Source organism: Neltuma alba, unplaced genomic scaffold (genome assembly GCF_004799145.2).
Source record: "Neltuma alba isolate B1F8T4 unplaced genomic scaffold, ASM479914v2 tig00010746_pilon, whole genome shotgun sequence".
NCBI lineage: Eukaryota > Viridiplantae > Streptophyta > Magnoliopsida > Fabales > Fabaceae > Neltuma > Neltuma alba.
Window position 1 is genome coordinate 1,022,500 of NW_021635573.1, and position 26,630 is coordinate 1,049,129.

The 26,630-nt window shown below is 34.8% G+C and overlaps 2 protein-coding genes across 3 annotated transcripts in view; both read left to right on the top strand.

The window, feature by feature from the left end:
* The first annotated feature begins 1,682 nt into the window (after positions 1-1,682).
* Positions 1,683-19,055, top strand: LOC114758758 (pentatricopeptide repeat-containing protein At2g35130). Of its 2 annotated transcripts, none has more exons than XM_028947845.1 (9): positions 1,683-1,788; positions 12,661-12,764; positions 14,019-14,203; positions 14,294-14,526; positions 14,805-15,054; positions 15,965-16,110; positions 16,855-17,060; positions 17,749-17,873; positions 18,403-19,055. In XM_028947845.1, the coding sequence occupies exons 2-9, from the start codon at positions 12,730-12,732 to the stop codon at positions 18,984-18,986; spliced, it is 1,764 nt and encodes a 587-aa protein (XP_028803678.1). In that variant the 5' UTR covers positions 1,683-1,788; positions 12,661-12,729; the 3' UTR covers positions 18,987-19,055. The 2 variants fall into 2 exon arrangements, with proteins under 2 accessions (XP_028803678.1, XP_028803679.1); XM_028947846.1 differs by having other exon boundaries at positions 14,889-15,054.
* The window catches only part of LOC114758762 (acetylornithine aminotransferase, mitochondrial-like), a 50,851-nt gene continuing 25,930 nt past the window's right edge, over positions 1,710-26,630 (top strand). The window contains exon 1 of the mRNA XM_028947850.1: positions 1,710-1,788. The gene's annotated coding sequence lies outside the window, so the exon portion shown is untranslated. The remainder of the gene's footprint in view (positions 1,789-26,630) is intronic.

Below are 26,630 nucleotides of genomic sequence, written 5' to 3' on the forward strand. Positions count from 1 at the left end.
ATTCTGTCTTTGCCAAAAAAAACCAAATGCAAGAAAGTGGAAAAACACCCCGGTATTACATTATGATAAGTTGTATGAGTTATTTAGTATGGACAGGGCAACTAGAAAATACTCCAAATGTCCCAAGGAAAGGGTCGCACAATGGGATCAAGAGGTCAATCAATTAAATGACTCTATTGCAGGTACAACTAATGTTGAAACTGAATGTGATTTTTCAAATAATTCACCAAACTCACAAGTTAATTTGGACTATAGCCCAACATGTAGGGCATTGGTAGGAGCTACATCAACTAGAGGACAAAAGCGTAAGGCTTCAATGGATTTGTCTATTGAAGAAAGATGTGAGAAAATAACAGCAGGAATAAAGGAACTAGTTGATGTCATACGAGATGGCAATGTTGTTACTGAGAAACATGCTCAAATTGCTAAGAAAAATGTTGAAATAGCTGAAAAAGGTATTTTAATACTTGAAAAGAGTAGGCCTTGTCATTATAATGAAGGGGAAGTGTGGAATGCAATTGAAGAAATTGGAATACCTGAAGAGCATAAATTCAAATGTTACTTCTTCTTATGTAACGAAGAAAGATACAAGCTAAATTTTTTGGTGTTCCACCTCCTATATGACTACAAACATTGTTTAGAACGATGACTGATGCTGGGGTTCAGTGAAGTCTTGGCTTTTTGTTAGTTTAACAAGTACAGATCTTTTGCAGAATGGTGATATTTTAAACTCTTGTTTGGGGAACACATAACTTTCGTTATGGTTTTAGTCATGCATTGATTTGTTAGTCATTTTTTGTTGAGGAACATAGATCTTTTAGCATTATGCTTATGATGTAAATAACATATTCACTCTTTTTTTTTTAAATAATATTCCATGATCATAATGTTGGCCATTTTCATGAAATCAATTTCTAAGGCTATTATATTTTACTTTAATCCTTTTATTTTTACTATTTATTAATAATATTGGATAATATTTAATTTATATATTTCTTTTAATTATATTTTATTTTAAAATTATTCACTTTGTAACCTTCAAAAATAATATTTTTCTTTGAAATTATTTCGTTTAAAATACAAAATTATGAAATTATATATTTATTATCAAATTATTTGATGTTAAATTTTTTGATCATGTCAACTTTAATATCATTTTGTTATTCTAATTTTGACTTTGATTTTAAATATGATACATTCTTATATATAAGGATATTTTGGTCATTCATGTTTTTGCTTATGTTTTTTTTTTTCTATTTTTTCTTGTCTATCCAAATAAAAGAGGTGATAACATTTTCTCTCTTTTTTCTACTTTCTCTCCTCCTATTTTTTTTCTTCCCAACTTTTTTATCCACCCAAACGGAGCATCAATGTTCAAAATGCACTATCACCCTCCTCCCATTTCACGCTGCAACACGGGACCTTCACTTTGCTGCTTGCATTGGGTGAAAACAAAAGTAATTTTATGGCGGGAAAAATTTTATCTGGATTTGTGTGAAAATGATTATAAGAAGCACTCTTGGCAAAGCAAACACGCCCTGAATGCTAACCATTCGATTTCATCTTCCACAGCCAGAGTCCAGAGGTCCAGGCTCCAGCCGTCCAGAGCTTATCGTCTCATCGTCATCGGCGTCGCCGCGTCGCCCCTACCTACCTCCTCTCGTCAACCTGAACGCCGGCAAGTCGCGAGTCGCACCACGGGACCTGAAGGCTGTGTCGCAACTCGGGACCTGAAGGCTCTGTCGACGCTCGACACCCCGTCTTTTCGCTCTCAAGTTTCAATCTCAGGTACACTTCGTCTCTTCCTAGTTCCTAGTTCCCTCTCTGTCGTCGTCTCCCTCTGGCCAGGTCGACTGGTCACTGGAGTCTGAATCTGAATATTGTTCTGATTTTGTCTCTTCACTGTTCGCTCTGGATTTTTGTTAAATTAATATATTGCTCATTTTTGTGAAATCTGAAATATGGAATACATTGAATGAGTGAATGTTGTATTGATTTGGGTATTTTTGTGTGCTGCTGGTGGTTGTATTGGTTTTATATAGGATGTCTTCTGCTAGTCCTAGTATGCCTGTGCCTGATGAGTCTCAAACTCAAACCAATGTTGTTGATGGAGAAAAAAGGTCTGAACTTGACTCTTCTGTGCATGTGCATGACAATGGTGGAAAGAAAGCTAAAAAATGCACATATGAAGTGTGGAAGTATTTTACTAAAATTAGCAAAGTAAATGGGCAAGAAAAGGCTACATGTAATGGGTGTGGAAAGCCTTTTGCTGTGGGGGTAAGAGTTGTGGCACTTCCACCCTTTGGCGTCATGTAGAGTCATGTCATTTAGTCCCTAAATACCATGACATTGGTAGTATGATGTTAGACTAAGCTAGGAAAATGAGAGCTAGACATCTTGATAATAACAAATTCTGGGAATTGCTTGCTAAGGCTAGCATTGTGCATGATTTGCCATATCCCTATTATGAATATGAAGTGGTTAGGGAAACACATCAACAAATGGAATCCATTAAATGGTGATTGTTATAGAATATAGTGTGAAAAACAGGAATGCTTACAATGACACTCAGATGCATGATAAATTTTTCCATATTAAATAGATCAAAATACATGAAAATTACACATAATTTTTCGGCTATAGCATGCTATTTTGAAACCTATCTTATATTCCCTTATCATGGCCAACTAATGCCAATTTGAATGGAAGGTACAATCATCGCAAGCAATCATCTAATCATCTGAACTAGGATGTGTATATAAATGAAGAATTTAGTGGAGGGTAACGAGAGAAAATTGACATTTTTTATTACATTTTAGGGCTTACAAAATCAAATCAGCTACGAATCAGGATGCACCTCCATGCATTCAAATAGAAGTAGCACTTCAATTAAAATGAACTAGCTTGTACTGTTTTGAAACCTATCTTATATTCCCTTATCATGGCCAACTAATGCCAATTTGAACGGAAGGTACAATCATCGCGAGCAATCATCTAATCATCTGAATTGGAATGTATATATAAATGAAGAATTTAGTGGAGGGTAACAGGAGAAAATTGACATTTTTTATTACATTTTAGGGCTTACAAAATCAAATCAGCTACGAATCAGGATGTACCTCCTTGCATTCAAACAGAAGTAGCACTTCAATTAAAATGAACTAACTTGTACTGACCACTGAAAGAATGAATAAAAAACGAAAGAAAGGTTCTTATTTGCCTAATCACGCAACTGCAGAGTCTCTCTTAAGCAACGTGTCGAAGTACAGGATGGGGAAAAAAATTCTTCTCCTTAGTAAGGATCAAAATCAGAGAGGAAGAGAAGCTGACTGAATGTGAAGTCCTTCTTCTTCTGCTTTGTGCTACAATTAGAGTGTTTGTCTGAATTGACTTGACAATCATGATTTGCTTTGTGCTAAAATTATTTTAGCCTGACCTGACTCTAGTTTTTCCATAATGAAGTCTCTATCTATCTCTATGTGCTTAGTGTGATCAAGAGCCACAGGGTTCTTGGCAAGACAGATTGCAGACTTGTTGTCACAATACAATCTCATTTTTGGATCCATTTTAATTTTCAGCTTTGCCATAAGCCTTTAGATCCAAATGCCTTCACATATACCAAGTGCTACTGCACAGTATTCAGACTTGGTGCTACTTCTAGACACCACACTTTGTTTTTTACTCTTCCGCGTAACTAAATTCCCCCATAGGTAGGTAAAGTAACCACAAGTTGATCTCATATCATCTTGGGTTCCTCCATAGCCCGCATCAGTGTATACTTCCAGATTCCTTACACCGCCTTTTCTGAAATGAATACTCTTGCTAGGTGCTAACACTAGATAGTGCAATATTCTGTATGCTATTTGTATGCGTATTTCTCTAAGTTGATGCATAAATTGGCTAATAACACTCATTGGAAAACATATGTCAAGACGGGTATGAGAGAGATATATAAGCTTAACCACCAAACATTGATATCTTTCAACATTAACTGGTGCTCCGGGTTCCTCCAACATGTTTTTGAAATATGTGAATATTGGGGTATCTTCAGGACTTGCTTCCAACATGCTAGTTTCCTTGAGTAGATCAAGAGAATATTTCCTTTGAGAAACTATTATTCCTTTGCTTGAATGGGCTATTTCAATTCCTAGAAAGTGCTTCAAGTTTCCTAGGTCTTTTACTTCAAAGTTTTCAGCTAGGGATGTCTTCAATTACTTTATTCCCTCTAAATCATTACCTGAGATCACAATATCATCAACATAAACTATTAGTACAACCATTTTACCATTCGGATTATGTCTCACAAACATGGTATGTTTAGCCTGGCACTGATAATACCCTTAAGCTTTGATAGCTTTAGAGAATTTCTCAAACCATGCTCTAGGTCATTGTTTTAAGCCGTAGAGGGGCTTATAGAGCCTGCACACCTTGCCACCAGTCTTTTCAAAGCCTAGAGGGGTATCTATGTAGACTTTCTCAACTAGGTTGCTATTTAAAAAAGCTTTTTTTGTTTTTGTTTTTACATCAAGCTGTTGTAGGGGCCAGTCTAAATTTGTAGTAAGTGAGAAAAGAATTTTAATTGTATTAAATTTAGCTACTGGAGCAAATGTCTCGTGATAATCAATTCTCTCTGTTTGTGTGAAACCTCTTGCCACCAATCATGCTTTGTATCTATTAATGTTGCCATCTAGATTAAATTTTTTAGTGAATATCCACCTGCATCCAACTGTTGATTTTCTTGGTGGTAAGTCAACTAACTTCCAAGTCTAGTTTTTTTGCAATGCACTTAGTTCCTCATTTATGGCCTTGTTCCACTTGGGATGCTGTACAGCTTCATGGAAGTATTCTAGTATTATTTTCCTCATCTAGCTTAGTTACAAAAGCCTGCATTCTAGGCGACAACTTGTTATATCCAACAAAGTTGCAAATAGGGTGTTTGGTACAGCACTTCTTACTTTTACATAAGGCTATTGGCAGGTCCAAATCCAACTTCTCAGGATTAGAAGTTGGGGTAGACTCATGGTCTGGCATGGGAACTTGGGCAGATTCTTCTAGGTTCTTGTTAGGTTGCATTGATTAAACACTCGGGACGTGCTGTTTCGGCCTTCTCTTGTAAATAAAGACCTCCTTCTTGTGTCCCTTTGCTCCTCTTGCATTTGTATCCAGTGCATCCTCAAGATTGCCATTCCTTAAGTGTTGGTTCAACACTATTTATGGTCTTTTTATTAGGTTCTGGTTCTCTAGCAGGTTCGAATTCTGCAACAGGTTCAGGCTCTGTATTGTTTTGGGTATTTTGGAGAGGTTAGGTGATTTAGGTCTAGGTGCTTGAGTGGTTGGTGTTGTTTCAGGAAGTACAAAAGGGGAAAAAGTCTGTTCATTCCTAAAGTTCTCCCCCTAAATGTAATAGGATTGTTCTTCAAAGAAGGTAACATCTATTGTGACAAAGTATCATTTGAGGATAGGAGAATAATACCTATAACCCTTTTGAGTGGCTGAATAACCCAAGAAAATACATTTATGAGCCCTAGTATCAAGCTTATTCCCATGCATGTTGTGGACAAAAGCAACACATCCAAAAACCTTTTGAGGAATTGTGTTTACTAAAGGCATAGAGGGATAAACTTCATACAACATTTGCAAAGGAGTTTTAAATTTGAGAATTTTTAAAGGCATTCTATTGATAAGCAGCAGATAAGAAAAGCAACAGCAAGAACAACATCTCTCCAAAATTGATATGGAACATTTCTTGTAAACATGATGGCTCTAGTGACTTCTAGGAGGTGTCTATTTTTCCTTTCAGCAATCCCATTTCATTGGGGTGTATAGACACAAGACGTTTGGTGAATAATGCTATAAGATTCAAGATATTGAGTAAAAGATTAGCTTAAGTACTTTTTTGCATTATCACTTCTAAAAATTTGAATTTTAGCCTTGAACTGGTTTTGGATCAGCTTATGAAAAGTTTTGAAAATGTCAAACACCAGGGATTTTTCCTTCATAAGATAAACCCAAGTAGTTCTTGTGTGATCATTAATGAATGTGACAAACTAGTGATGGTGGCTAATAGTGTGTTTTAGAGGGTCCCTAAATGTCACTTTGAATGATGGAAGAAGGTTTAGTTGGTTCATAGGACTGTGAGGGGTAGGAGCTCTTGGTGTGCTTAGAGAATTGGCAAAAATCACTCGATAAAACATCATCTTTATTAAATAAACATGGATACAAAAATTTCATGTATGAAAAACTAGGGTGTCTATAATGCAGTAGTTCAACATCATTATTCTTAAAGACAGCAGTAGCAATCTTCTTCTCATAATCCATAACTGGGTAGTATAATCCGCAAAGTTCCCTACCTTGTCCAATCATCTCCCCCAACCTCATATCCTAGAAAATGCAATGGTCAGCATAGAAAATAGCAACGCAGTAAAGCATTTTAGTAACCTTGCCAATATCTATCAGGTTACAATCGAGACCCGGTACAAAAAGAACATCACTAAGCTTGATCTTTTCTGTGAGATCAACTGTACCATTTCCTTGAATTTTGGTTTTGTCACCATTGGCTACTTTAATCCCTTGGTTACTCAAATACTTTTGCAGACTAGAGAAAATAGTAGAATCTCCGCTCATATGATCAGTGGCACCTGAATCCACTATCTAGGTGTCATTAAGGAGGTTTGTAGCAATTAAACATGTATAATACTTGATTGTGCTAGGTTACTAGCACTAACTTTCTTATCTGATTGCTCATGTTGGCTGAGAATTTTTTTGAGTAAATCCAATTCAATAAATGACAATATGCGCCCTTTAGAATTGTCTTCCTCTGGTGCATTTGTTGCAACATTGCCCCTGCCTTCAGTTCTTTGCCTTGTCCGCTGATTTGGAGGCTTTCCATGCAGCTTCCAACAAGTGTCACGTGTGTGACCACTTCGTTGACAATGATCACACCAGCCCTTTCCTTGTTTCTTGTTAGGTTTAGCCCCCACGCCTCTTTTTACCACCAAAGCTGATGAATCAGCAACAACGGGTGTGCCTTAAGTGAGTTGTTGTTGACTCTCCTCACATTTCACTAGGTTAACTGTTGCTGTAACTGATGGCAGTGGACGTGTGGCTATGATTCGGGCTCAAACCGCTTCATATGTTGGGTTGAGGCCTAGTAAAAATTCGTAGACACATTGACGCTCAACAATCTTCCTATAACAAGCCAGATCAGCATTACAATGCCACTGTTGAGGATCATATATATATATATCCAATTGCTGCCAAGGTTTGACAAGAGTAGTGTAATATTGAGTAACAGAATTACTTCCCTGAGTTGTCTCACGGAGGATCTTGTGGATGTGAAAGCGTGCAGCTGTATTTTCAATGGTGGCATAAGTAATTCAAGCACTCTTCCAGATTTCCTTTGCACTGGTGGCTAGAACAAATTGCTTACTTATATTGGATGTCATGGAGTTAATGAGCTAGCCCATGACTTGATTGTTTTCAACAACCTAGATCTGGTGTTTTGAATCAGTAGACTCAGGCATCGGCAGCATCTGATATGTATTGTTCTTGCCTCTTTCCTCTGAGGAATATTAACATGGCATATGACCATTGCAAGTAGTTATGTCCATTCAGCCTATGATTGGCTATAGGTGACGGACTCTCTAGGGTCTGTGAAATTGAAACATTATTGGGGTTTAGTATTTTTGGCATTCCATCACTAGAACCAGAGTCAGTTTTTTGTTCTCACTCAACATGGAATGCTTTCATCGACCCAAAAGTTATCATCTCTTGTTACTTTGTTCCTCCTCTAATACCATGAACAAAGAGATGCTGAAATTTTTCTATATTCTAGATGGGTAAATCACAATACACAAATAGTGTAGATGGGATGCCATTAGTTGTAATATCCCGTATTCTAGCCTAGGATTAAGCAATTCTATAATAATTACAAGATACATCAAATCTGCTCTAAGAAGAAAAGGAATAATATTAAAGACAGAATAAAAATCCCTGAAAATTAAGAGATTATAAAACCCCTGAAAAATAGGAGATTATCATGCTAACAAAAAGAGTTGAACATTTTTTACTATAGTAGCTACTTTAATTATTTTTCTTTTCTACCATACTAGTAATTAAAAGAGCTTTAAAGTAAGTACATTTTTTTGTTTTAGGAGGTGGACTTTACACGCATTATCACCAATATATATATTGATCAATTATGATAGGACTATGTTGATTGTGATCATAATGAGTAAGTTTCTCGCCGATATAGGTACACTAATAGTGAGAAATATGAACATGTTGATCAGGACGAATAAGCTAAGCAATGATATGAGCATACTAACCATCATAGATATAAATATGGGGATCACCGTGAATATGTCAGCCTTCATCAATGTTATATGCTAATTATTTTGGACATGAGGAAGAAGCTTATGAGCAAACTCGGAGATGATTCATGGGAAAAACATTCACAACCATGATAGATCAAATTCCATGCAAATGAAATCAAGAAAGGGATGAATAGAATCATTGACATGATGCCTCCGTGAATGCTTTCTAGTGGCCAGTGAAGGCTACCAACAGTAATACAACAACAGAGGAACAAGAATTTGATTAAATAGACGAACAAGTATTAGTTTGAGGTATGTTACTCTTATTTTTGGATTCTAAATTTTTAGTGTTAGCGATGAAAGATTCTGATTCTTGTTGCTTTGTTTTGGGTTTATATCATGAATGAAATATAGCTCTTTAACAAAAAAAAAATTTTCTAGAGTTAGAGCATATGCTATAAATATCTCTCATCACCACATCACTTCTCATTTGTAAATGTGTTGTAAATTGAATAAAACTAGAAACCAGGTGGTAGATTTGATTAAAACTACAATTGTAATAGATTGTATTATCCTAGACATTTGTAGATTCACTTAGAACAGACTGTATAACCATAATAAACCGTTTAAAGACAGATAAAGATGCTAAAAAAAAAAAATTGTAGAATCATATCTCATTACATATTTCAATGGATGATTTACTCAGAATAGATGAGAAATAGTCCCCCAATAAGCATGCATGTTTAAGCAAAAGAGAAAAAAAATCCAAAAATGCATGAAATATGACACTAACATTCTTGAAAAAGAAAAGCATATTAACTCCTTCCCTCCCACAAAACACACAAAAAGCAAGCCATATTTCATTTTGATATTATATTTTTGAATAATATTTTTTGAGAAATAATATGCTAAAGCTTCTAAACAGTAATGTAGCAAATCTCTATATGCATTTATGAAATAATAGAAGTTCAACGCAATATAATTTAATAATTTTGCAGGCAAAGAAGAGGAAGTCGCAACTTGAAAGGAGAGAGCATGTCATATCTAAGTAGAACGGAGAAACGAAAAATAGAGATCTATCTTTGACGTGCTTTGTTTACACCAGTCGTCGTTGCTGGCCATTGCCTCTTAGGATTACTGTTGTGAGTCCTTAGTCACTGCATACGTTTGAGTTCTTCTTTATTCCTTCACCAGTGTTGCACTACTTCTATTTGCTCATCTAGTCTCCATATCAGGGAGAGCTAAAAGAGATAAAGAGAATGGAAAAAAGGAAATAATCATTAACAATGCGTAATTAATTGATAATAAATGGGAAATAGTCATTGTGGCATATAAATAAGAGAAATAAAGAATAATCATTAATAATATACTACTCCGGTCCTTAATATATGAACTGATTGTTGAGTTGATTTTGATTCTAAATGTAAGATCTAGTTCTCATATTTATCAATTTTACCTAAATTGTCCTTATTAATATTCCTTCAACCATAATCGAGTAGGAGAGGGAGGTATGGTATTAAGAAAGATGATTATGGTGTTTTACAAAAAAAAAACATATTATATTTCTTATAATTAACTAATTTATCTAATTTTCTTGATCTAATCAAATTGATTAAATAAGTCTTATATTAAAGATTTGAAGAGTATAATTAATGTTTTATTGGCCAAAAAAAAATATAATTAGTGACATCAAAAGTGATTATTATGTAGAACATAACTAATATGTTTTTAATTGAATCAGATTTCACAAGATTTTAGGCATAAATTTGATTTGATTTGATGATTTGATTGATTGATTTAAATTGATTAATAATTGATTGATGAATTATTGAGTTTTCTCTCCCATTTCTTTCTTTCCTCCATTTCCCCTTTTGCGTCCTGCATCATAAAATCCTCAAATTTGTGCTTCGTCTTGATAGGCAAGTCAACTCAAAAGTCCCTCAAGAACTTTAGTCAGCTGCAAGCTTAAAAGTTTTGCTCCAAAAAAAAAAAACTACAACCTTAAAAGTTAGTTATTTCACTTCCCTGTTTCACCACCACTCCAATCACGTCATATCTTGGAATAATCTAATGAGGATAGCCAAAACAAGCATCGAATTTGTATTTGGGGGCAAAAAAAAAAAAGCAAGCATCAAAAAACTCAAATAAACAACTTGAATAATGTAATTAGCAGGAGATCTTGAAAGTTGAAAGTGAGGTATAAGGGGGTCGGCGGGTGAACCAAGTACGCATCCTCTCGTAGTCAAACAAGATTAAGGGAAGCAACAACAGCATTGATGAGGACCTAGCATTGCTTTAAAATATCAGCTGATTTTCCCCTGTTCTTCGTATAACCAGTCTCTGGTATGAGATGGTACCATGCTGCAAAATTAAGGAGGCACTTGGATATTTACTAATCTTCAATTCATTCACCGGGTTTAAACACCTCGAATCACACTTATTCTAAGTGGTTGGACTCGCTTGCCAACGTTTAACATGGCAAATTTGTCTGCCATCCATGATTTTGTTTCATATTTTGTTGAAGAGAGTTTGATTCATTTTGTTGTATCATGGAAAAGTAGTAGTACTTGTAATATCAAAGCATCGGTTGAATTATCTGCCAATCCAACCAATTCTGAATCATGTCCTGTTTCGAGTGATTTATAATCCTATTTTGCATTGAAACCTAACGAATTGGCGCAGAAGAAGGAGAAGAAGAGGATAGCCATAATACTGAACTCGAAGCTATGCCTGCACTGTGAAAAACAACATGAAGTGTGTGTGTGTGTGTGTGTGTGTGTGTGTGTGTGTGTGTGTGATTTGGGAACAAGCCTTAGGTGTTTGTCTTTATTTTCATCTACATATGCAACTATCTTAATGAGTGAGCACTTGTAACGAGGAAGAGGATGTTAAATGGTGAGAAATAGAGGTGGGAGATCGAGGAAGAACAACCAGAAGCCGAAGGTCGAAGAATATTCATAGTTAGAAGAGCAGAAGACGACGTTGTGAGCGTTGATTCATTTTAAATAGCTGGTGCAATGTGACCTCTTGGATCATCTGGACGGATGGGATTTTAGGACGCTGAGGTGAGAGGATGTGGTTCCCATTCCCTCACGGTGTAGATTGCTATCCTATCTCTGTCACATCTCGCAAGCATAATGTCTACATCTTTCTTTGTCGCATCCCTCTCCAAGCTTCCCTTCCATGTTCGTCACCTCCTTCCCCAAGCTTCCATTGCAAGATTATCATTTTGTTTACATTTATTACTGGAATGGGAAAATGGTGATAATTGTAACTTGCTTCTCCGTGCTTACTTCGAAGTCAGACTGATAAGTGATTACTGTGACTTGCTTTCTCTGTGCTGGATATAATTTTTCATACTTCACCTTGTTAAAGGAAGCCTCTTGATTCTGCTCGAGTTTGCTTCTATGTTTGAGGATTTGGCTTGACGTCTTCTTTGAACCATGCCGGGGTTTGATGAAACTTTCAGGATTGACTTTAGATGATTTGTTAATTAGTTCCTAACTAAGTTAGTAGCTGAGGCTACTTGGTTAGGAAACTAATTAACAAATCAGTAATTATTCTTGTTATGGTTCTATCAGGCATATCCCCTGCAAAGTCCTATTCTGCTTCTACGTCTTGTTCTTTAAATTATCTCATGGGTTTCAAATTCTGCATCGTGCTTTTTCTGTGATCTCCCTACTTAAACTCAAGAATTTGGATCCTGAGTTTTTCAAGGATTTATTGCTAAGTCTAGAACTGTAATTATCATCATGATCATGAATAGCTCTATTTTCATGTCTTTCTCTTTCTTGTGTCATAGAAGTTAGATTGTCCGGGTCCTAAGAAGGAGGTTCAGACTTTAAGACATTGCAATATTAGTCTCAATTTTATTAATCTTGAAAGATTTGCGAATGTTAGGGCATTTTGAGTTTATCTTATGCAATTGATGATTAATGGTGGCAACTTGAATTATCTTTAGAGAGATTTAAGTTGCTTTATTGTGGCATAATAATACTTTCTGTACTGTTTTCCATTTTTGCTGAGAAATCGAGAGCCAAAGGGGAAATGTCCTTTATATATTGAAGTTATAGAATTGATGTGTAATGGATTTTGACTTACTAGCTCTAACCAGAAAGTTTTTCAAAAGATCCTTGAAATTATTCGTATATAGGTAGTGATTATGTTGAATCATACCATTGTACGCTGCCTTAGCCTTGCCCCTTTTGGAGATTCAATAGCATTTTGATAGGAACCAGGGGCCTTTACATTATTGAAAATTGTGTTGGTGTTGTGTCATCCTTTTATATTTTTCATTTCCATCTAAAGCAAACATGTCTCCATGTAAATATGCTTCTCCCTGCAGAGAGAGAGAGAGAGTCTTCTGAAGAAGCAGATATAGACAGCTTACTGGTATCACTGGAAATCAAAAAGAATGATAGCATGTCCATCCCAAACTGTATTTCATTGGTAATAACAATGAAACCATATTTTCATGTTCTTATTGAGGTTATGGAATTTGGCGTATTATGTTTGGGGTATACATATGTGTTTGTTGGATTATTATTAGTTTATCTTTTCTTCTTTAGTTAAGCTATGTAATCTGCATTGGTTGCATCTGGAGCAATAAAACCTTTTCTCTGTTGTTATTATTGCCTCTAATTATCAAGGTTGTTTAGAGAATTTTTCCTTTTTTTTTTCAGAGCTTTTGTAAATATTCTGTCGTGTATTTATAATAAATTTTTTTTGAATAGTACTGAAAACAACAAAACAAACTAGACGAAAGAAAAGAATCCTAGTTTCCTCTATCAACCTCCAGGCCTCTAAATTGGGAGGTGGTTGATCTAGGATACAAAAGTTACCTTCTAAAGAATGGGAGAATTTAGCTAAGTGATCTGCAGTTGACAGAGACTCGATAAATGAGATGGAACAGTGGACCAATTTCTGGGACACAAATGCCTAGCTTCCTTAATAATGTCCTTGAAAGGGTGACTTGCCTCACTGCCTCTGCCGAAAAGTGAGAGGGCTCCAGTACTATCTGTGTACAAAAGAATCTATCTATATCCTTTTGACCAACACAAATTGACACCACGAATAAATCCAATCAACTCTGCAATTGCCGAAAGAACCTATCTTTATTGAAACTTCAAAAAACATGTATGAAAACTTATTATTTATTATGAGATCTATAAGAATTTATGTGAAAACTGATGATAAATAAGAGCCTAAAAAATGAAATTATTTTTTCTTATAAATATTAGGTAGTACTTATTCCTCATGAGTATGACATGATGTTAAAAAATAAAAAAAGAATAAAGCATCAAGTAGTGCTTGTGATGCTTAAGCGATACTTGATGCATTATTCTTTTTTAATTTTTTTAATTTTTTTGACATCCGGTAGTGCTTTTTCCTCACAAACTCTACCTGATGGTACGCAAATAGTGGTGTTTATGGGCACAAGCGCTATGGCTTGTCTATTTTTTGAACAAAAAAGAAATTCAAGTAACAACACTTCCTCTTGTAGTGCTTTTTTAAGCACTACCTAATGGGCTATTGGTAGTACTGGATTAGACAACATTTGAAAAACACTACCAATCAAAATATATATATATATATATGGTACTGCTTTTTTTAGTAGTGATTGTTGGTGTACTTGTAAATTCTTGAACATGACACACCTACCATGGCATTTTGAAACTGAAATTGCTTTATGCTGTTTTGCAGGCCAAATTATGCGGGCACTTCGAATAATATATTTATAGGACCAAGGAATTGCATTGGTGATTTTGAATTGAAGGCAAATGATTCCAATGGTGGCCCTTTGAAGAAGTACAAGCAAGACAGCTTCTATATTGATAAACGTGGCAACTTAAGAACTTTCAATCACAACAAGTTGTCTAGGAAAAGATGTATAACTGAATCACAAAATAATACTATTTTGTCTCTGTGATGTATGTTGGAGTTATAATTCAATAATGCTAGTGATTTCTTCCGAGCAGGTGGCTCTTTGAGAGGACGAGGTTGGAAATATGGGTCTGGATTTGTTGACGGAATTTTCCCAGTTTTAAGTCCAGCTGCACAGAAGATTCTGGACTATGTTCAAAGCGAAGTAAATAGTGAGGAGATTTGGAGTTCACTTGACACACTTCCTTCTTCTCTTTCCACATGGGATGATATAGTTAATGTAGCTGTTCAGCTCCGAATGAGAAAACAATGGAATCCAATAATTTCAGTGAGCAACTCTTATCTGTTGTTCTTTTTACCCTGTTGTGATTACTTAGTTATATCTTGTGATATATCACCAGATTAAATTTAAAAAAAAAAAAAAAGTTATACTAGTACTACCAAATAAGTGAAGCTGAAGATACCCTCGCACTGAAATTTCTTTTTCTCCTTTCAGCATACTGCAGTTAAATAGTCTTACCTTAGGCTCTATCTCAACTATCTTGAGATATTTCTATTTGGCTTGCAATTTGCATTTTATTGGGCATAGCACAATCTTCTATGCAGTTATGTCAATGGATACTTTATAGGAGCTCCTTTAAGCCAGATGTCATATGCTACAATTTACTCATTGATGCGTTTGGGCAAAAGTTGCAATACAAGGAGGCAGAATCCACTTACTTGAAACTTCTTGAGGCACACTGCATTCCTACCGAAGATACCTATGCTCTTCTCATAAAGGCCTATTGCATATCTGGTTTGTTTGGCAAAGCTGAAGCTGTCTTTGCTGAAATGCGAAACTATGGCCTTCCTTCAAGTATGAACCTTCTAAATCCGCTGATTCCCCACATATATTGAATAAGATTCATTAGAAGTAATTGCCTGACAATTTAAGCTTTTTGCTGAATTAGTGTTTAACATGGTATTAGAGTCTCTTTGACCAAGTGGTCTAGAGTTCAATCTTTTCCTATCTACTCTTCATAATTAAATGAAATTTCAGCACAATGTTGGTGTGCTAGTGCTTTGATTGCATTTCATGCCCAATGGTCTCTTGTGTGAGAGTGGTTAGAGATTATAATTAAACTATTCATAGTCTTTCACTTAATAACAACTTCAGCTTGTGAATTTAAATGGTCATTTGAGATTCTAGGTGAAGCTGGTATGATAAAGTGATGATCAAGTTACACTTAAATATCATAGAAGCTAAGTATGCTAGTTGGTTGTTCAACGTCAATCTTTTGATTTCCGTGAAATATGCCATATTCCTTTCTTCTAATTCCTTCTGAGTTCATGCATGAGTTAAATTGGTTGACCGGGGATTAGGAAAGTTATAGAACCATCTGTTGGTGTAGACTATTCTTTCTTGTTTACCACTATAAGAATAACGACAATTTTGTATTTGTTCTTCCTTTGTAAACTTACTCTATTTTTAATTTATTTAGAAGCTTGATGAGCTTCCATTTTTAAGGTTTTAGACACCAAGAAATAAATACAATGTAGTGGGGGGAAGTTTCACGTAGAACAGAAAAACCTCAGCATTATTTTCATACTCCATGTATAGCAAGCTTCCGCAGTCAGACTCAGTGTGTTCTAAGTTCACTTTACAGCAGATGACTATATATGTTAAGAGAACTTTTGATACACATTCATATGTAACATTGGATATTTATGTGCATACATTTAATCTTTGATGTTAGGTAATTAATATTTCGGACTGAAAAACCCAGGTGCAGTTGTATTCAATGCATATATTGATGGGCTAATGAAAGGCCAAAATCCCCAAAAAGCTGAAGAGATTTTCCAGAGGATGAGGAGGGATGGCTGCAAGCCAACTACTGAAACATATACCATGATGATAAACTTATATGGAAAGGTAAGCTAGTTAGGTTCATCTGAATATTAATTCTTTTAAATGGTCATTGTCATGAACATCCGGCAATAAGTTTCCAATTGATCTGATGGCCTATGAAAATATTTATAGCTTACATTCATATGGATTTATGGTCCATGAGTAAATTGCAGGAGTGTCAGTGCTGATTTCGTTGTTTGATTCTCCCAAAAGTAACTTTGTCCAGCTTTTCTCACACCTAACCTCTAACAAATTGATACAATTGGCAAAAATTGAGTCTGTTATGTTTGTGCCCTGTGATGAGCAGTTTTAACTGTGCCTGGCCGGTAGGCATGGCCATCTCAGATGAGGACCCATCCTTTTCGAAGTTTCATGGCCGTTTGGAATATGTCCTATAGCATCTGGTTGGTTCAGGCCGGCCTGACGTTTAAAACAAAATAAAGTTACCCAAAGCTTAAGTCAAACGTGATGTTGAGATGATGGGAGATCTGCAACATAAAAACAATGCTTTGTCCAATGGTTTGATTCACATACTTGGTACTTTTGATTGTTTTATCCATTTGTAACGTGTGTGTGCACATGTGTCCTTGTTTTTTGAGGGCAAAATACTGATTTTCTGAGTCAACTTAAACTGCAGTTACAGATATATGGTGTAAATGTGTTTGGCTTGATGGCGTTGTGTCAACAATGTTTATCACTTCGTCTGCATGTCCAATTAATATTATTTTCATCTAATTATTTATGCTTTGAAATTTGAATTTTGTACAGGCAAGCAGATCTTCCATGGCCTTAAAATTGTTCTATGAAATGAAGAAAATCAATTGTAAACGAAATGTTTGCACGTACACGGCCATGGTGAATGCATTTGCAAGAGAGGGACTGTGTGAGAAGGCAGAAGAAATATTCGAACAAATGCAAGAAGCTGGGCTTGAACCAGACGTATATGCTTATAATGCCCTTATGGAAGCTTACAGGTTGATATGCAATGTGTTTTTTTGAATGCATTCTTATTAAAATTTAATCCATATAAATTCATTTTCTCTAATTTTGTTGAAGATGTATAAATAAATTTAGTAATCATAACTTTAGAATTCATGGACAGAAGCTTGGAATCTACTGCCTGAATCTCAAATAACTAAGGAAATGTTGGTATAGGATTCCAGTGTCTCAAATAACTAGAGGGATGTTCTTTATCACTGGTATTCTATTCATGAGTACTTTCCAGTATATTTTATTTTATTTCATTATTAGTAATAATAATTAGTGACTTTGATAGAGTGAACACCTGTGCCTTGTAAATATTGGTGCAATTATTAATCCTTTCTTTACTGAAGTTGTCCACTACGCAAGATATGGATAGGGTAACAGAATTCATTTTAAAAAAATAGAATCACATATTTTTAAAACGGATAGGCAACTACATGCTAATTTGAAAAAATGATTGATTGATTTAAAAAAGTTTCAGTATGCATGAGTCCAAGAACAACTTAAATTACTTCAGTGTGAAGTGCTAGAAAATAACTAAATCACATGAGAAGATCATGAATTTGTTTTCAATGAGATGCACCATGCATTTCACAATAGAAGTTTTAATTATAGTAATTTATGCTATAGAATATTATGCTTCAATGTCTAGAAAAAAATCCTGACGTATTGCAACAGTCGTGCAGGTTATCCATATGGGGCTGCAGAAATTTTTTCATTAATGCAGCACATGGGATGTGAACCAGATCGAGCTTCATATAATATCTTAGTAGATGCGTATGGGAGAGCAGGTCTTCAAGAGGGTAAATTTATCAACTGATTTTGTTTACATAACTGGACTATTAATTATCTTATACATTGTGGCAAGCTCTGCATTCTGATTAAAGAATTATGAATATGAAATGAAGGAATTGCAAATGGGAAAATTGAAGAAAAAGCCTTTAAACTCTGGGTCAATTGTAAACAGCCACTGAACTTTAAAATAAGTCTCATAAGTTTCATATTAACCTTTCCTAATTTTGCACCGTTACATAAAGGGATCATCAATAGTGGAACGTTTAAGTGGTATATGGTTTGTTGTAACTGTGGAATTATCAAGTTATATTTTATTTATCAATCTTCCACAACATATCATAGAATCGATTCATTTCTTTTTTGTTCTTTCTTTTACTAATTTCAAAACAAAGACTTGGGTCATGTTTTGTCTAAACTGGACTGAATTTGATTGGGAAGAACTGGAGCAACAAACTTTGATGTATTGCCATAAACTAATTCTCCTTACAAAATGATTTTATAATTCTACTTCTAAACGTATCCTTTTATGAAATGTAGAAGCAGAAGCGACCTTTGAAGAGATGAAGAGAGTAGGAATGACACCAACAATGAAATCCCATATGGTTCTCTTGTCTGCCTATTCCAAGACAGGCAATGTCGGTAAATGCGAGGACATTCTTAGCCAAATGCATAAATCTGGCCTGAAACTAGATACTTATGTTCTCAACAGTATGTTAAACTTGTATGGAAGGCTAGGCCAATTTGAGAAGATGGAGGAAGTACTGTTAGTAATGGAGAAAAGATCACATGTGAATGATATCAGCACATACAACATCTTAATAAACATGTATGGACGAGCTGGTTTCATCGAGAAAATGGAAGAGTTGTTCCAGTCTCTTCTTGGAAAGGATTTAAAACCTGACGTGGTGACTTGGACATCTCGGATTGGAGCTTATTCTAGAAAGAAACTTTATGGTAGGTGCTTAGAAATATTTGAAGAAATGGTTGATTCTGGTTGTTACCCAGATGCAGGAACTGCTAAGGTACTCCTAGCAGCATGTTCCAATGAGGATCAGACTGAGCAGGTCTCCACTGTGATTAGGACAATGCATAAGGATTTGAAGACTGTTTTGCCTATATGATTTTTGCTTTCTTGTATAGATGGATAGTTATTGTTGATGCTGAGATAGCCAATGAGATAATATATTTTTATAAAATCATATCAGTAGTCAGATTTTTTTTGTCTATTTGCAGTTTCTTTCAATGAATTGAATTAGATGAACTCATTTGCTTCTTTTGGTCAGAGTACATAATTTACTTGCATGTGCCCAAAAGTGGTTTGGCTAATCACAGTGAAGCTACAAAGTTTTTGGATTGGGGTTCTCTAAATTTTTCGCTCATAGTGTTGTAAGGGCAAAATATAGAGGGATAAAGTTTAAATGTAAAGGAATAAAACAAGTACTATATACTATTTATTTATACCACCCTCTTTGTTATTGTATTACTAACATTATTACAGAGAATGCAAAGTCTGCATTTTCAGTGTTTATCAAGATAGAAAGAAGTTAGTTCTTAAGGATAAAAGTTTCTTATTATAGAATAATACAACTACCATGTTAAATACTCTCTTTGCTATGAAAGAATTAGTTGAAGAGTTTGCTTTAATTTTAAATGTAAAACTTCAATTTACTTTGCCTTTCAAACTTATAAATTTTCTTTCAGACTATCACATTTGATAAAAATTAAAAGAATTAATTTAGGGAAAATCACATTAAAAGACCATTGAATTATCAAGATTGTGACATAGACACCTGAATAAGCCAAAATGCCTAAGGGACCTGGTCTTAAATTGCAATTAGCAAATGAGGTTGGAAAGATGAAAATGACTATTATTAATAGGGTTGCACATGGGTAGGGCTGGGCAGGGCAAGCCCCTTGCCCGATGCCCAGCCCGAAAGATGAGCGGGCTGTGTTTTACAGCCCGCTGCCCGGCCCTGCCCAGTAGAAGCCCTAACCATTTTGGGCAGGACAAGGGCGGGCTGGGCAGGGCGGGCTTTTCTGCCAAGCGTAATGACACAATGCCCTATGTCATATGTAAAAAAAAAAATTCAATTATCGCGTTTTGAGACAAGTGAGAGGAAAAAAAATTATCACGAATGAGTCTATCACTCATATATATATATATATAAGGCCTATGTAGTCTTATTCTTTAGCTTTTGATTTCTTATGGGAGGTAAAAAAAAATATATTTAATAATTAGGCTAAATCAGTATTTTTATTTCTTAGTTTACTCATATAGTTGGTGAATTCTTATAATCATGTGAAAGCACAAAATTTGAAAGGTGGTTTTATTTTTCTTTTTTTTTTGTTTTAAAAAATTGGATGTAAGAGAAAAAGAAGAAAATTTGACTTGGAGTAATTTAGCATATTGAATCTTATATTTTGATATTTAGCTCTTTTATATAATTATAATTTTTATGTTCCTTTCATTTTTTCTAATTTTACCTAATTTTTTTTAGCCAAAATAAAAGAGATAATTACTTGAAATAATATTATCTTATATATATAATTATATATTTTTTCGGACAGGGCCAAATGGGCAGGGCAGCATACCTTGCCCGCGGCCCTGCCCTGCCCGTGAATCAGCATTTTTCTTGCGAGCTAGGGCGGGCTTATTGGGCATGCGAGCCTCATGCACACCCCTAATTATTAATTTGAAAAAAAGACCCTATTGGCACCTACTCCCTCCACTATTGATGACTTCCTATTCTCTTCTGCATTCCCTTCATTCTCTTCATTTTTGTGTACGATCTTGCTGCCATTTTGCCCTAAGAGTAGCATTGAGAGGAGTGTTGCTTGAGAGAAGTGTATATTTGCTGTGAGAGAGGCAAACGAAAAAGTGGTTTCTGGGCATTATGGAAGGGAGAGGAAAAGGTTGAGGCATCATCGCACAGTAGGTGGTGGCTGTGTTTGGTTATTCGAGTTAGCAGCTACATTGGGCCACTAATTGCGGTAAGTTTAATGGTTAATTTGTTTGGGTTGGTTGCTGTGAGTATGTGTGATTCATTGAGGAGAGAAAAGGAGTTTAGGGCGGGAAAGTAGGACACAATTGTGATTGAGTGACGATGAATGTTTTGCTGTGAAATATATATGTTTTTTTGTTAAATAACTTGTGGGAATAATGTTTAGGTGGGAAAGGAATGACAAGATCAATTTGGCAGATGAGAACAATGGTTTGAGAAATAAAGATAAATGATTTGGTAAAGTGTAAATTGAATTGAAGAGTCATTAAAGTGCTTATGTTGTTGTAAATGACAAAATGGATGTTGGTATTTGACAAGTTACCTATAGAAAATAACAAGTTTATAGTAGGAAATAACAAGTTGTTGAGTAATTAGGAATGACAAGATATCTATGCGAAATTGACAAGTTGCTAACAGGAAATAACAAGTTTATAATATTGAATAACACGTTATTAAGTAGTTGGGAATAACAAGATTGCTATGTGGACTTGACAAGTTGATAACAAGAAATGACAAGTTTATAATATGAAACAACAAGTTTGAATAACAAAGCTGAGTATAACAGTTTGAGTAGTTTCTCATTTGAAATAATAGGTTCATAATTGTAAATAACAAGTCTATGATTAGAAATAACAATTATGATAAGTAGTTGTGAATAACAAGTTGGGTTCGAGGATTATACAACTTTTGTATAGAAAATAACAAGTTAACGTTAGGAAATAAGAAGTTAGTGCTTATTAAGTAAGAAGGCTTTTGATTGGAAAAAACCTAGTATTGATGGAATTGTTGTTAGTTAATAAGTTGTCATTGTGAAGGATTGTATGTTAAATGTTTTGCAGGAAAAAAGAGATGGCATCTGAGGGAGCATTTGGAATGAAACTGGCACACAATGGGTGGTTTCTATTCAAGAGGGAGTTTCTAGCAACATTAGGTGACGATGATATCAAAGGCTAACAAAAAAGAGAAGATGTATCAAATGCTTGAAGAGCTTTGCCTGATGAAGAGAGGAAGAGGTATATGGAGGAGGCGAAGAAAACAAGGCCAAAAAAGGTAGAAGATGAGGAGAAAAAGAAATATGTACTGTCGTTTTTAACTTGAGTATTCATGAAGGGTTTTAAAAAATTACTACACTTTGTAAATAATAATGATGACTTAAGGGACAGGGTAGAGAGGATAGGTTTTGAAAGCTTATTGAAGGTTAGACTGAATAGAATTCCCGTGATCAAATTGTGACTATGCTCAGATCATATGACCCACCAACTCATTGATAAAACTAAGAAAATAGGAGCATAAGGAATACACCATAGTAGGGAAAAGGTCACAGCTAAGGTTTCCAAGGATGATACAATGTATAAGAATTTAAGAATGATTATCGGAGTGTCATTTAGCAAAATACTGAAAGACATTATTTTTGACCAAGAGGATCACATATTTGAGTTCTTGTTTGTCCTATACATGCTAGGTACTTTTCTATGTCCCTCGTTAGGCTCAAAAGTAAGTAACAAGCTGATAAGAGTCAACCGTTGCATAATGGATGACTTTATAAATTATGATTAGGCCACACATATTACAAAGGACCTATGGAAACAGATAGCTGACTATCTGAAACTATATGGGTAGGCTAATGATGGGCAAGGGAGCAGCACTGTGGTGGCTGCATATACTGGCTTCTGGATAATGTTAATGTTGATGATATGTGGTATTGCAACTTTTTTGTGTGAGCATTTTAACCTCAACAAATCTGTAGACCGAGGCTCCACTAGTGTGATCCAATACTTAACCTATGAGAAGATAAAAGAAATGGCGAGTAAGGAGAGGAAGAACGTTAAAGGAATTTTGCATGTAAAGAAAGGGAATAAAGTTGTGTCTAGCAAAGAGGAGAGGATATGTGTTGACTCTTTGGATCTAGTATATGGTATCTTTAGTAAAGTGATATTCTTATTTGCTAAACTAAACTTATTATTTGCAATAGTTAAACTGTTGTTTGATAAATTTAACTTATTAGATATGATACTTAAGCTGTGATTAGGTAAAGTGAACTTGTCATTTGCTATAATTTAAGTTGTTATTTGATAAACTTGTTATATATGATACTTAAGTTGTGATTGGGTAAAATAAACTTGTCATTTGCTATAGTTTAGGCTGTTATTTGATAAAACTTGTTATATATGATACTTAAGTCGTGATGGGTAAAATAAACTTGTCATTTGCTATAGTTTAGGTTGTTATTTGATAAACTTAACTTATCATATATGATACTTAAGTTGTGATAAGGTAAAGTCAACTTGTCATTGCAATTGTTAGGTCATTATGTCATATAGTTACATTGCTATTTATTTGATAAATGTCATTTTCATGCAAGAACTAAAGCAGTTGTGTGCACAACTAATAAAAAGGATAGATGAAAGCTAAAAGAAGTTGATAGATATGATAGATGAGGAGCTATTGAAGGGACACATTTCAAGAGAGGAAAATGGTAAGTTAAAAGGAAAGGCTCCTGTTAAACAGTCGTATCAACTGTCAATGACTCTAAAGATGATGATAAAGAGAGGTAGAATGCTAGTGAGACTAGTGAAGAGAAGAATAAGAATGATAGAGAGAGTGATAATAACACTAGTAAGGAGAAAGAGAAGGAGAAGGATGATAGAGGGAGTGATGATGAAGATAGTGAAGAAGGAGACAATAATGACAAGGATGAAGGGGACAATAGAGATAAGAGTAGTGAGATGAGTAAAAAGAAGGATGATCGACAGAGTGAAGAGAAGGATGACAAGGACAATATAGGCAGTGGTAATGGGGATATTGATCAAATAGATGAAGGGAAGAGTAAAGATAAAGACAATGATGAAATGAAGAATGACATACCCACGCCTAATTCTCCCATAAATGTGTCATCCAATGTTGAAGGTGATAATGTGAAGGGTGATATATTGTGGCAGTATTCCCATTGGCAATTGTTCAATATATTGACCCTCTTGAGGATCAAAGCCCCATAACAGTGCAATCTGCGACAGCAGCTGAAGCTGTGCAGCCACAACAAGTAAGTAGATCTACGAGGGTTTATTTCAGCAAAATTAAGTCTCCTTGGTTAAAGTTGATAGCACAAATGAGGTTGAAGAGGCCTATAGAGGACAAGGATTTTTTTTTCACCGTTGTCAGCTGAAGTAGTGATAAGGGTAACTAGTATGTATTATCATTCTCAGCCTTTGTGATGTTATGTTAGCAAATATTAACATAACCTATATATTAACTCACTTGAATGATTGTCAGTCCTTTGATTTGAATGTTTGATGAAAACATTACTTGATGGTCATTGGGAGGAAATAACAGAGTAAATAATAGGGTCATGTCATTGGTTTATAAGGATGTGGTGGGTGAGCAACTGGTAGTAAAAGGGCAAGTTAGGAGGTGTATATTTGATTTGAACTTCATAGTAAGGTTTTTTCTTAGGCAATTTATGACAAGCATGGATAGGAAAATGACAAGTGTAGAATATAAAATAACAAGTACATATAGGCAATTTACTATTTTAAAAAACTAATTAAGAAATGACAATTTCAATTTGTGCTTTTACCAGGAGTTAATGATCCGTGATACAGCTTGTTGGGATCTTAACTATCATGCATGACAAATAATTTCACAATATGTTAGGTATAACATAGGTGAGTATGACTTGATAATGGTAAACATTGGTTCTGCTTTACCTTGAGCCAAAGACCAAAAAATTCAATATCTTCAATTCCATACGAGCAACTGTTCAACCTAAGAAGACCACAACTAAGAAGAAGAAGGCTATCACGTATGACCCTCAAGAAATGGTCATCATAGGATGTGTAAGAATGACCTTGATATATTAAACTGCATTATTATTATTTAAAATTATAGTCAGATATATGTGTGGAGAGATCGATTCTACGATATCATTTGCATGATGAGTTTTTTGCTTAAGCAATTTATGACACGTGTAGTATATATAATAATAAGTCTATATAGGCATTTACTATTTTAAAAAATTAATTACAAAATGACAATTTTAATTTGTGCTTTATGATTTGCTCAAAAAAAATTTGTGCTTTTATCAAGAGTTAATGATCTGTGACCCCACTCGTTGGGAACCTAACTATCATGCATGACAAATAATTCCACAATATGTTAGGTACAACATAGGTGAATAACAAGTTATGAAAAGCGATTGACAAGAGTAGAAAGACAAATAACAACTATGATAAGTAAAAATTATAACTATGTTGGTCTATTATCAACTTCAGAATATTAAATGAATTTACACAATACTATTTACAACTGTTAAATACTAAATATCAACATTGCTCTGCCCATAAACAAAATACCAACATTTTTAGATTGTTATGTCATGTTGCCATTATTAAATTACTCAATCTGTAGTTACAACACTACCATGAGAAATTACAACAACACTAAGTCAAATAATAAAAAACCAAAGGTGCTTTGACAGCAACTAGATTTTTTAATATTCAGTGACAAGTGCACATCAACAATATCTGTCTACTTAATGTTCCCTTATCACCACACATATTACTCTACCAACACCCTTCTTTCAAAAAAAAAAAAAGGGTATAGCCTCTATAGATGTTCAAATTAGTTGTCCTATAGGCTTTCTTGTGTGTCCAAAATGGTGGCATCTGGTGCAATGATAGACTTTTTTGTTTTGGAGTTGTGATTCCCGCCATCTAGTTCTTGGTCTTCTAGGAGGCTAAGTTGTGTTTGGTGATAAAAGCATTTATTGAGCAACATTCTCAAACTTATAATTATTTGGCTTAGGCTTATTAATTGTCATCATTAGAACCATACTCCTGGTATAAATTTTCTCTTGTGCTGAAATTTTATAACACTCTTCAACATATATACATTTTCCCATACAGTCTTGATAGCTGCACAAACATGGTAGCACGGAATTCATGACATTTGCCAACCAAGACAACTATATTGGTGTAGACCAAGATCTACTCTTTGGTCTCCATGAGATATATGTACGCACAGTCTTCCGCCTCCATAATTATCACAAGCCATATACTTACTGAAATGCACATTCTCCAGAACCTTTGCCTTAATTTTTGGCCTAATACAATTTCATCACTTAGTCATTGCCACATATAATACATGCATCTTCTTGCTACTTTCTCTCAATGCTCATAGATTATTTGAGCTACATTATGTTTTCTCTCTTTCACCATCAAAGCATTGAAAGATTTAACTAAATTGGTTGTTATGTTATCCCATCTTTTATATGAGAACTTGCTCATTACCTACGTATTCACATCATATTCATTGATAACCCAATCATGTAACTCAGAAGACAAAGTTCTCAGCTCTGCTATTGCATGATCAAATTCACTGTCAACCTTTACATAAGCCACATTTTTAAGTAGCTTTAATGCATCTTCTTTTAAACATTGACTTGTCCTCCTTTTACCTTTGTTTACTTTTACTTGTTCAGCACTACAGTTTTTCTTCATATGCCTATAATAATATGCATGTTTTAAGTATTGCTTGCACAACTCCTGTTATGAAATTGTGTTGGTCTGACACAATCATCAATTGCACCGGAGTAATAAATTCTTTAATTTGTACAAAGACCAAATACAATCATTAAGATTCTCTGATTTCACCACTGCTATTGTAAAAGGCAATAAGTCATTATCTACATCATATCCTGAAATTGAGAAAAGTATCCCCTTATATGAACCACTTAAATGATTCTATTAATATACAATATAGCCCTTG

Excerpts from the sequence above, each read along its gene's own strand:
- LOC114758758 (XM_028947845.1), top strand. The coding sequence starts at position 12,730 with ATGATAGCATGTCCATCCCAAACTGTATTTCATTG. Across the intron at positions 16,111-16,854 it reads TGATAAACTTATATGGAAAG|GCAAGCAGATCTTCCATGGC; the intron begins GTAAGCTAGTTA and ends AATTTTGTACAG. Across the intron at positions 17,061-17,748 it reads GCCCTTATGGAAGCTTACAG|TCGTGCAGGTTATCCATATG; the intron begins GTTGATATGCAA and ends GTATTGCAACAG.